The sequence below is a fragment of the Channa argus genome, chromosome 4 (genome assembly GCF_033026475.1).
Source record: "Channa argus isolate prfri chromosome 4, Channa argus male v1.0, whole genome shotgun sequence".
Lineage (NCBI taxonomy): Eukaryota > Metazoa > Chordata > Actinopteri > Anabantiformes > Channidae > Channa > Channa argus.
In genome coordinates, this window is record NC_090200.1 from 26,399,891 (window position 1) to 26,411,973 (window position 12,083).

The window sequence follows — 12,083 nt, forward strand, 5'->3', positions numbered from 1 at the left end:
GAGTTGGTCACATCAGCGCCGGAGTGCACCTCTGTCTGCTTCAGCTTCACAGAATTGGCGTGATCACTCTTTTGTTTTAAAGATCACAGCTTCCAGACAAAAAGATGGTAGCTAATTTGATTTAATATATTTCTGTGGCAGACACAAAGCAGCAAGATGGATATGTGTGTCTCCAATGTGTGTGAGCAAGGGCCAGGGCATAAGTCAGCGATAGAACAGCACCCTTAACCTCTTTATTCTTATTCATCTAAATAATCTGCAGGAATATCACATATTGCAACAAGGCCAGAGACAGTAAATGTGTTTTCATTTGACAGAGCACCATGTCTGACAGTCATTTGCACAGACTGATCCTGACTCCCTGACTTCCTGACTCCCTCAAAAATAAGCCAATGGGATTTTTCCAATGATAATTTTATCATATTAACACCACTTTATGATTTTAGGTCAAACCATCTAATGTGTCATTTGATTTATCACAGTTACCAATTCTAGAAAGGCCTTTCCTCTTACATCGACATGATAAATTCAATGACAAGTTACGAGGCTGTAAAGGTGGACTAGTGAGTAGATGCATCTCTGTGTTTGATATGATGAAATTTAACGTTTCCAACAACCTCTGTAGTGTCATTTAACCACTTATTAGCAACTCATTTTTTAAGAAACATAAAAGCTCAGAAATAGCACTTAAACAGCGGGCCATTTACTGGTGACTTTTATGTCAGAGAATAAATTGTGAAGCCTTGTTGACCTTGTGTTATCTACAGACCTTATTTCAAGCATTTAAATAAACACCTAACATCGACTTTGTGACGAGAGAAGTTTAAGTGCAAAAGTGCCAACTGATTTCCAGGTTTAAGACTCATTTTTACATTGAAATGAGTCTCTAGAAATCTCAAAGAGCCATGTTGGTATTTTTCATTAGTTGCTTAAAGCACAATGGTGTCCCCAGTTTGAATCCACATGTGGGCTGTGCTGGGCCTTTCTATGTGACTCCCCAAAACAGTATAAGATGTTACTCTGACCAGAATTTCATTAACGACACTGTTTCAGCATTTTAATTGAATTTAAATTGATAATATATCCGGTGAACACAATGAAGCAGTTAAAGAACCAGATGTTTCCTTCAGGAGATAATAGACACCAAACCCGGGCTAAAGCAGAATGGATATTGTTTTGCTACCTAGTGGCCATGGAAGTAGCAAATAAGAAAATAAAAAAGGAACAAAAATTAACTTTATGTAGCTAATATTGGTGTTGATAATATCAGCAAAATTGTGAGGTTGGGTTATAAAAAGTAGCACTTGAGTGTGATAAAGCTTTTTTTGTTGTTTAGGGAATAAAGACATGTCCCTCTGTCAATTCATGCTACCACAATGCAACTTCATGCAGTGCTTTCTGTCTCCAAACCTTCCATTTAAATAAACAAAGACAATGGTAAAGTCCAGATTTCTGCTGCTGACAGCCTGTTTTAATTTTCCATGTGCTCAAGGAGAAAGGTTAAGAATAGAAGAGAACACAGCGAGAGACCACTGACCTGTGGAGTCATCCCATGACAGAGATACATGATGGGAATGTTGTCAGTGTCAGGTCCCTGGTCCAAACACAGGTCATCTCTTAGACTGTTCTTTAACTGGAAAAAAAAAAAGAAGAAAATGAGTGGAAGTGAGAGAGGGAGTAAATGATTTAGTCACAACTCTAAAGAAATGTATGATTTATTTAGGAGATTTTTATTTAGAGAAAAGAGGTTTAACAGGTTTTACTACTACGGTAAAACACATTTTTTTGTGGAGGACAAGACCTTTGCAATGGTGTACAGTTTTTATTAATTAAATGTGTGCTTTATTTACATTGAAAGAATATTGGGAACAGTGGGGATTCACTGATTAGCTTTTGTTATGAGACTGAGATCGATCACGCTATACACACACTATGCAAGCTGCATAGGAGCTGACAAATTGTACATTTGTCTGTGTTCTGTCACATGCACGAATTAAAACTCTGTAATATAGAGTCCACCCCACACAATCTATAAACCCAATGTCTCTCCTCAAAGGCGCTGTGATCCTTATGCAAACGTAATAAGCAGTGCTCCAAGTGGAACACAAAAAGAGGAGAGGTAGGCAAAGCGAATTTCAAGTTTAGAAAATATTTGAATAACTGGTCGCTATATTTTTTGACTGACTTTGACATGGCAGAGGGAATTTGAGACTGCAATCATTGATCCCCATAAAGGCTACATTTATCCATGAATTCCGTAGGTTTTTTTGTCTAAACATAACATTCTGGGGGTTTTCACTTTAGCTGTGTGTATGTAAATGCAGATTTTGTTATTATGCAGAATTTCAGTAGAATTACTGCATACTGGCTCATTTGAGCTAATATGTCAGAAAAGGCCATTGAAGAAAGGATTGATGCTATGGGAAGCCGTTCCTGCCTTGCTATTGATTCATTTACAGCTTCACTGTGTTTATGCTCACTTTCACTAGCTACTATCAGGTTCCCATAAGAAGAAAGGCTCTTGTAAAAGAGGTAAGTGCTTGTGATGAGGAAGTTTAGTGGTTGTGATGTGATCAGTACTTCTAATCCTGGGAAGATTTTCTTGCTGAATATAAAGTTCTGTTTCTCATAAAGATTTTATTCTGTATTAATACAAATGCCAATGATAAGTTAAGATCTTGTACATAGCTGTCATAGAGCAGTGGTTCTCAGTCCTAGTCCTGGTCAACTGCTCTGCTTGTTTTCCCAGCTCTGAACCATCAGCTGCTAATCACCTGGATCAGGTGTGTTCAATGAATCAGAAGCCGAGAGCTACAAACTCGCTTTGTAGTCCCCCAATCCACCTTGATCTGAGAGGGTTTTTTCAGCTTCCCACTGACTGAACAGCGGTTCTAGTTTGCATAGTATATGTAATTAAATGCCAATAAACTTCCATTTCACTTCCCTGTATTAAAATATTTCTCTACCTCGAACTGGAAAATGCTTCTAGGTAAAAGAAACCCTAATTTCCTATTAGGTCATGTCGTTGCTCACACTACAAAGTGTGACTCCCAGTGATGAAAAACCCCTTTAAGTGATGTCATCTGGAGTAGAATTTCAGGTAGTAGAGAGATATTTTATATAGGGCAGTCAGAAGGAAGTTTAAAAGCATTAATTCATTTACACCCTAAACTAAAGCCATAGAAAGCAAGTAGAAAATTGGTGAAGTCGCCCTTTAAAATACATTTTTGGATTCCTTTTAAAGCTACTGTACACTCATTTCTGTTTGACTACAGACTGTTTTGTGGAATGACAAAAGACAAAAGGTTTAAAAGGAAAGAACAAATATTTCATAGTACAACTTTTTAAATAATGCACCCATTTTCTCCCTCCCTCCAGTTTCACTCTTTCTCCCCTCCCTGTCTTTCTCTCTCTGCCTTTATATTATTAATTAGACCATTATGACAAAGTGGTGCACAACACAGTTCTAGCTGAGTGGCTAAAGTTAAGACAAATGGGATCACTCCAGGCTAATTACTGCTTCCCAGCAGAAAGTCATGCAAACACTTTAGAGTAACCTTCACCTTTTTTTTTTTTTAGGAGCTTCAGTGTAATATCTTCAAAAGTAAAAGCATTTACACTTTTTGGATCACAGGTTTCTTCTGTAATTTGGCCCTATTCCACAGCAAATTATAGACTAATTGCACATTACAGGCTATGTAAATGTCCAAAGCATGATCAATATTCTTCCGTCTGTCCTTCAAACCTTTACATAAAGCATGAAGGTACCTTTGAGAAAATAGACCTTGGTTCCATTTTCTGATTATATATTTCTATAACAATTTGATTTAGAGAGCGTTATAGCACAAAACAATCTTGTATCTGTCTGGCCGATGGCAGACTCTTTTCCATCAGTGTCTCTGCTGTTTGCAGGCTGTGTCAGGCAATTTGAGGAGAAGGTCAGATGTCACCAGTGCTGCTTGAGCTGAATGGGAAGAAGCTGTGCTATCAAAAAAAATAAATAAATAAAATTTAAAAAGATGATGTACGGGTTCTCCCAAAAAATTGTGGCCCTGCAAAATGCTTTTACAGATATTTATGACCAGAACAAGGCAGTTGAGGCCTGGTCGTCCTCACACTGTGTGAATGACATTAATATGTTTTATGTGCTATTAATTGACCCTGTTCATTAACATTTATTTCAATCGTTTGATTTGAACTTACAAACTCAAGTGTGTGTTTCTTATAATGTTGCATGGATATATGTAAAAATGCAAATATTTGTATCAATATAACAGCTTGTTTCTGCTTCTACCAATGGATAAAGCATTATGTCAGATTTAAACATGTTTACTTCCCTTGTGAACCAAATAGAAACTGCTTGTGTTTTAGTTCGCTTTTTGTCTCCACTCCTTAAATAGTTTTGGCCTGGATAATACTGTTAATATTTTAATATGTTCACTAGTTACTACACTACATTATTTCAGTAAATATGCTGTTAAGCTGTAAACAATGAAATGACTGAATCTAAACACGAATTATTGGCTTGTGGTTGTATGCCCCCACCAACCAGTCAGCTTTTATTCTACATACATGCCTGTCTAGCTTCTAATCAGTGCTCCCATGAGTCAAATTTGCAGAACGTCTCCTAAGGTGTGATATTGCACCATTTTCTGCCCATGGCTGTTCTTGGTGTGGAGGTATAAAAAGAAAATAAAGCTTTCAAGTTTGTTGACGATTCTCTGTGGATTTGTATATGTCACATTACAACTCAGCATTTCTCTCAGTCTTGAGGTAAAGCATTTTCTATTGCAGCTCTGACAGTAGCTGGTTTGCTGCAGACAGGTTTCCTTTCAGTGATAAACTTAATGCATGGACACATACAGTATAGCGGCCTTTCGAAATATTCAGAACCTACTATGGTAAACGTTCAGCTGTCTGATTCACGTTGTGCACTTTTAGCACCACCACAAGCCGGGTAAACATTCTCTGGCAGCCATCTTAAATCTGCCAATCGAGTGACCTTTAAAAATAATTTTCTGTTTATCTTCTCAAGCTCTGTGGTCTGAGATTGGGTTTGCTCTACCATTCCTCATAAATCTTTAGTGAAATACAAACGATGAATTAAAGGCCTTATTGACAGCATCTCTATGAGGTTCAGACTCATTAAATAAAGGTGTAGGGGCACAGTTGATATTTATAAGTGAACAGGATCTTTTTTACATACAGATTTTTTTCACCAGTCTTTCTATTGCCATGTAGTAGTTCAATGACTACATACCTCCCTCATTTCATTTATTGAACCCCAATATCTCATGTTGCTGTCACATTTAGTTTATTGTAGTGGTTCAATAATCTGACACTTTATTGATCCACAGGAGAAAAATCTCTTTTCTGTTGCCCCATTTCAGAGCGGTCAAGGACCATGTTCAGCTACAGTACAAAGCAGCAGCCCCTCTCAGTGTATTGCTCAACAGCAAGGTGTATGCTTGTCAGAAAAAAGGCTTGAACCCGTGGCTCCTATTACAACCTTACGAACATCTCAAGTCTTTTATAAGATCGTTCCTCATTCCTTAATCATCACTAACCCTGGAAGTTGTTTCATACCAGCTTCCCTCCATTGGCATCCCATTAAATCTAGAATAGAATTTAAAACCCTGCTTCTTAAAGCTTAAAACAGTCAGGATCCATTATATATAGAAGACATAATAGCACTATATCATCTCAGTAAACCACTTTGATCTCAGAATGCAGGCCTACTTGTGGTTGCCGAAATTTCCAAAAGTAGAATGGGAGGCAGAGCCTTTAGTTATCAAGTTCCTCTCCTATGAAACCAGCTCCCAGTTCAGATTCAGGAAGCAGACACCCTCTCTACTTTTAAGTCTAGGCTTAAAACCTTCCTCTTTGACAAAGCTTATAGTTAGTTATAGTTTACTGCTACAGGCTTGGACTGCTGGGGCACCCACCCCCCAATGCACTGAGCTCCTTTCCTCCTCTATTCCCTCTATCCTTTCCTCTCACCCCACATTTATTTGTCACCACTGTATAACATTAACCTTTTGTCTTATTTATCCTGTAGTTGTCTTTCTTTCTCTTTCTACCTCTTTCTGTCCCTTTCTGCAGGTGCCCCCGGGTATGGAGCTGTGTGTTTTCCATTGTGCAGTTACTGGTCCTACCAACCTGCCCTATGTTTTGTTTTTGCTTTTGTTGCTCTTTTCTTTTCTCTCTTCACTTTCCACTCACCTGGTTCTGCTGGAGGTTTCTTTTGTTAAAGGGAGTTTTTCCACTCCACTGCCTAGGGCTTGCTCAAGGGGGATTTGTTGGGGTTTCTCCATATACCTTTATAGACTTTAATATGTAACCTGCCTTGAGATGACTTTGTTGTGAATTGGTGCTATATAAATACAGTTGAATTGAATTGAATTGAACTGAACACTATGTTGAAGGACTTTCCAAAGACACTGATATTGCTCGAGGAGAGATAAGAGAAAAAAAAAAAGATCATCCTTCGCTCAAATCTTTAGAGGACCGGCAGACCCCTTTGTTAGAAACCTGCTGGTGATTGCATCAGCATCAGTTAAATTACACTAATAACAGGCGTCTATCCAGATAAAAATTTGGGATCTGTTGTTACTTGTTGATCTAACTGACATTAAAATCAACAACTTTCTATATTCATTAGAACGATTTGTCTTCGAGATCTGTTATTTTCTAGTATTAATATTGTTTTGGAGAGGACGACTGTGTGATGTTGTTCAGCATGTCAGTCATTTAGTTATGTGAGGCTGAATATCCCATAGTGTTTGGTAGAAACACTGTTCAGTTTGATGTGAAAATATTTGCAAAATTACCCATGTATATGAACATAAGCTTCAAACATCTTAACATTAACTCTAAAATCCGACCGACAGCTTATCCAGCTGAGCCTCCATCCTCAAAGACAGATGTGATAGTTAAGAAGAAAGGATGCCTCATGTCTCTAATAAAAACACTTCTGTCCTTTCCTTGCATTCAACCCTGCATCTTTATATGAAAAGGTGAGATTGGGGGAAATGATGAAACTTTTAAAGAGACTTGAAGCATGTTGATCACCTGTGCAAATATGATAATTACCACACCGTTTATTGTGTGTGTGTGTTTGAGTATTTTTTTTGCAAGTTAAATGATTTAATGAAATATAACAAATCCAAAATAATTGTAACACCTTCCGTTGAGGTACACTGGGGGGATACAGGCCCATAGCCCGCAGAGCTACTCTACCAGTCTTGATGTGTAATTTAATATGAATAACATCAATAAATTTAAAACAGTTTAAATGCGTCACGTAAATATCCCCTTTTTTGTTCAATATTTACCATGTGTGAGCAGTGCATTTCTCCAGCGCATGTATCATGTTAAATTAGAGATGAATGTATAAACCGCATCCACAAATGGCATCAACACTTGTACTCTCTCCAACTGCAATCTCCTGTGAGAGTTTGTTTCTGTCAAATATGTAAACTTCATATCTACATCTCTCAGATGTCGCTGTGGCAACACTTTCATCTCGCACCCTCAAAGCCGAGCGCCTGCACATGCTCAGTAGTGTCAACAAACTCCATCCAGCTCGCGCTGTGACTGAAGTGTTTATTGAACAACAAACACAAGAGGTGGCACGGAGGCGGTTTTCTGAGCCGGCGACTCAGTTGTTGTTGCTAATGTTTGAAAAGAACCATAAGAGCCTTTTTTCCTCCATCAATTCAGAACAGACTTGAAGTCTTGCAGAGAGTCAGGCATGCTGAAAGGGTTTTCCTTTACAATATAAAAGAAATAGTTTGTGTGTGATGAGTATTTTCAGACTGCAGTCGAACGGGATGCCTTAAACTACATCTGAACATGAGTTAGAAGTTAAAAAGGTTAAAATGAGACCATAATCAAAAATCGCAATCATAACTAAAATTATTACTGAATGTCTTCAGCTGAGAAGCATTCATTTTTCATCCTCTATCAGCCGGAACATTCAGAATGGTGGATAATTCTGCTCAGCTTTTAACATATTACTGTCATTTTTCAATTACGCAGAATCCTCCCACAGCAGTTAGCTGTGGCTGTGCAGAAATTAAGTGGCCTAAAAAGGTTCACCCTTTCAATACCCCGCTGCTGTGAACTGAAGTGAGCACTTACAACAGAGATGCATGTATCAAATGTTGTCTGTGCAATTAGACTTAGCATTAATGGAAAAGTTTTACAGCTTGAAATATACTTGGAAAGGTTTCATGAAAGTGTTTAGTCATGAGTAGGTTTCTATGCACATTTTAGGGATATATCAGTGCTTGTGAAGTAACTTTAAGTGAACAATTTTCAATGGTTACTATAAAGTTGAGTTTTGGACAAAGCTGGATATAGCTATGGGCTATGCAGTTTTACTAAACTTGGGTGCAGCCTGAGAGAATATGCATCACTAGACCTTTGCCCTCTGTCAGAAATAATGATTAGACCAAAGAATTAAAACAGGAGTCTGGGCATAGCTAAGATGGACTAGAATTAGAGGTAAAATAAGTTAGACGTAAACCTTTTAGATACATCACTGTGTTAGGTGCTCAAAGAGTAATGAACTAATAAAAAACAGTAACAGATAATCAGCCAACAAGTATACAGGTGAATGGGAAAACTAACTGTACAGGTGGTGGACAGGTACAGGTAAGTACATATATTGATGGAATATGGTGAAAATTGCAGTGCTTCTGTCACAATATTATAATTGGTTTCTGGGAAACCAGACAGTGATTACTATGAGCAGATAACAGGGAGATGATAGGGAAACTTACTTGGTGGCAGACAGGTAAATTAATACAAAGCAGATAGAGGAACAATGCAGGGGAAACACACTACAACTATACAAAGCAAGACGAACAAGGAATATCTATGATTATATGTGACAGGGAGATGTTTAAGTAACTCAGCTTACATGTAGAATTGTAGACTTTCTGTACGAAGGAGGTGGGGAAAAACGAGAGCTACAGTAACACAGCAGAGTTGTCAAACTAACAGGAGAGACCCAGCGGGATACAAGAACAGAAAATCTTGGGTTCAGAAAAGTCTAGGAAAGAGACGAATGGAGAATCTAAGGAAACAGCTGAGCAGTTTATCTGACCATGGCGTTAGACATACCAGCAAAGAATGAACGGTAAGAGGGAGTGATCTACAGAAGGGAGCTGATTGACAGAGTGATAACAGGTGAGGGTGATCGAGGGGACAGTTAGGAGACAATAGGGAGAGAAGCAATGTAAGGGAGTGATAGATAATGATCAGTAAGTGAAACCACTTAAAGAGCGGAGGCCATAAGGCAAAAATGAAAAAATGCAGCGTTGAGATCATGACACCCTCTGCAGATCTGTGTAGGGTTTTGGTGTCTTTTAGCTCATAGTTTTGGTTTTGGGGCCTGCGGTTTACTGTTTTGGTTCTGGGCTAAGACAGGACCTTTGATAGGAATGGAAGATTGGAGATCGGACGATAGTCTGCCATGACTTCAGGATTCAGGGAGGGTTTTTTTAAATGTGGTGTAATTATTGCGGTTTTCAGTGATGTTGGGACTGTGCCACTCTGTAGGGAGTAATTAATGATGCTGGTGATGGTTGGCTTATGTTTAAGACATTAGCTTTTACCAAGCGAGTGGGGATAGGGTCCAGGATGCATGTTGACGGTTTCATCCTATGTATGATAACTTCAACTTCAGAGTTGTTTTGACTTCCTGGGGCTGTTATTGATTATATTTGAGTAATATTGTGATCTGGCAGTGGCAAGTGCTTTGGAATAGTTGTTTTGATGTTCCTGGTAGGCAATTTTGTGGACAGTTAAGCTGGTTGAGACAAAGCGGCGCTCAAGGGTACACCCAGCTGTTTTCATCTGTCGTAGCTCCCTTGTAAACCACGGTGCAGATTTGGAGAAAGTGACCACACGTGATCTAACAGGAGCATGGGCCTGAAGGATATTCTGGAGGCCGTTGTTATAGTAGTCCTCTAGTTCAGAGACTAATGAGAGTTGTGGGACAATGGAGAGATTGTTGATGTCAGCGTTTAAGTAAGAGAGATTTATGTTTCGTACACTTGGAGGTTAGAAATGGGGATAAGTCGAGGATGTAGCCCTTACTATGGGTGGGAAACTCAACTTTCTGCTTCAGGTTTAAGCAGTCCAGCAGTTCTAAGAACTCAGCAGCAGAGTGTTTAGAAGGTGTGTCCGGATGACGTACGGAAAGTTGAAAAAAGTTCATACATTTCTGTAATGAAACCCGGATGTTGCTTTAGTGTCAGATAAATAAGAAGTATTACTATAGAGAGTGGATGTTTTACATTTAATTTCCAAACATTCAAAGGTAGACAGTTTAGGAAGATTATGGTGGATTATGACTAGGCCCCCACAGCAGCCAGTGGTACAGGTAGCATGTACAGGTGCCGTCACCTCTGCTTACTCTTATAGCAGCATGTTGTAATGGTCTCAGAGATTCTCCCTGTTTGCCCTCCAGCTTTTTTTTTTCCATACACACACACACACACACACACACACACACACACACACACACACACACACACACACACACACACACACACACACACACACACACACACACACACACACACACATACACACACACACACACACACACACACACACACACACACACTTTGCTGCAGGAAACTGCATCCGTGACCACAACCATTCATGGGCAGGTTGCACCCGACGCAGAACATGCACACTTGAGTCCAAATCAAGCTGTACAAAACTAGCAACAGCACTCCACAGTTTGACTATTATTATTATTTTCCAAACAATGTTAACCTGACACGCTTTTTATGTCACACTAAATGTCACGCTGCGGATCCCAGGTTGCAAGGACTTGTGTGAAAGGACAGAGGCACCACTATGGTGGGATTACTGTGTAAAAAAAGAGTTATTAACCGGTGACTCTAAAGGTGTGAATGGTGGTCTGTCAGCTGGCATCTATCCAGGTGCACCCTGCCTTTTACTGGGATGGAAGCTACTGATATATTGATTTATGACTGTAGTGTATAATGTTTGGTAAGAAACATGCTGTTTTTACCCTCAGAATAATTTGACAAGAGGTTGACATTAAAATGTCATCATTAATTTATTAGAAATTTGTAAAAATAAATCTATGAATTTTTGAGAGGTTATTTGTTAGGTCACAGGGATCTTTCTGACTTTTGACCTACACATTCTAATAAATAATAAGCTCCAATGATACAGTGTTGATGGGGATGGGATAAACATGAGATGACGATGACCTTGACCTTTAACACTGGACTAGTTCATCCTTGAGTCCAAGGGGAGGTTCAGACAAATTTGAGGAAATTCCTCCAATGTGGTCCTGGGACATCGCTTTGAGGAAAATAGAACAAATGACCCCCCCCAAAAATGCCTCCTGCCATGGCCAGTGTATAAAACGCTATTAAACTGAAGAAAAGAAAATCCCCATGGTATGTTGAGTGACAATAAGAAAAGATAGAAAAATATAACTTCTGTTCTTTATCTAAATTGAATCACCTTAATTGTGGGAGAATGCCATTAAGAGGCTATATAAACATTGAAATGTGACAAGAAAAAACATGTTCACACATTTGGTAAGCTGCCACAACAAAGACATATACATTTTTGATAAAGCCAAAGGAGTATCTTGTTCTCGTTTTATAATGAATGCAAACTCTACTAAATCCTTTATGTTCTGCTTTGAGGAGTGTCTGTAGGCTACGTGTAACAACCAGTGGGGACTGAGTGTGGGCTGAGATTTGGATTTTATGAACTGTTCTCATGTTTTGTTTTGTTTTTTAAATCAGTGGAGCACCTATTTCAAGATAGTTATAGCTCAAAACGTTGATTAAAACTGAGAAGAAAGGATTAAAGTGAACTTACCACTCCATAAGCGACTGTATCGCTGTAAGATCGGAGCTCGGGATAGATGTTGGAGAGGAACCAGCTGAAAGATCGACACTGGAGTCTAGACCGCAGGGCCTTTCTCTCAGAAATGTCCCCAATGTTTATTCCTGAGTTCTAGAGAGTGGAATAAACACACAAATATTGAATTTACATTGTGGATATTTCACTGATAA

General features: G+C 38.8%; 1 protein-coding gene across 3 annotated transcripts in view; it reads right to left on the minus strand.

Annotated features, from left to right (window-relative positions):
• The window catches only part of galnt18a (UDP-N-acetyl-alpha-D-galactosamine:polypeptide N-acetylgalactosaminyltransferase 18a), a 156,502-nt gene that overhangs the window by 31,576 nt on the left and 112,843 nt on the right, over positions 1 to 12,083 (minus strand). For all 3 annotated transcript variants that reach the window (XR_010914263.1, XM_067502459.1, XM_067502460.1), the window contains exons 8-9: positions 11,887 to 12,024; positions 1,538 to 1,633 (exon numbers count right to left, since the gene is read on the minus strand). Coding sequence is in view for 2 of the 3 variants with exons in the window: in XM_067502459.1 (XP_067358560.1) it covers positions 1,538 to 1,633; positions 11,887 to 12,024 (234 nt within the window). In the remaining variant the exon portion in view is untranslated. The remainder of the gene's footprint in view (positions 1 to 1,537; positions 1,634 to 11,886; positions 12,025 to 12,083) is intronic.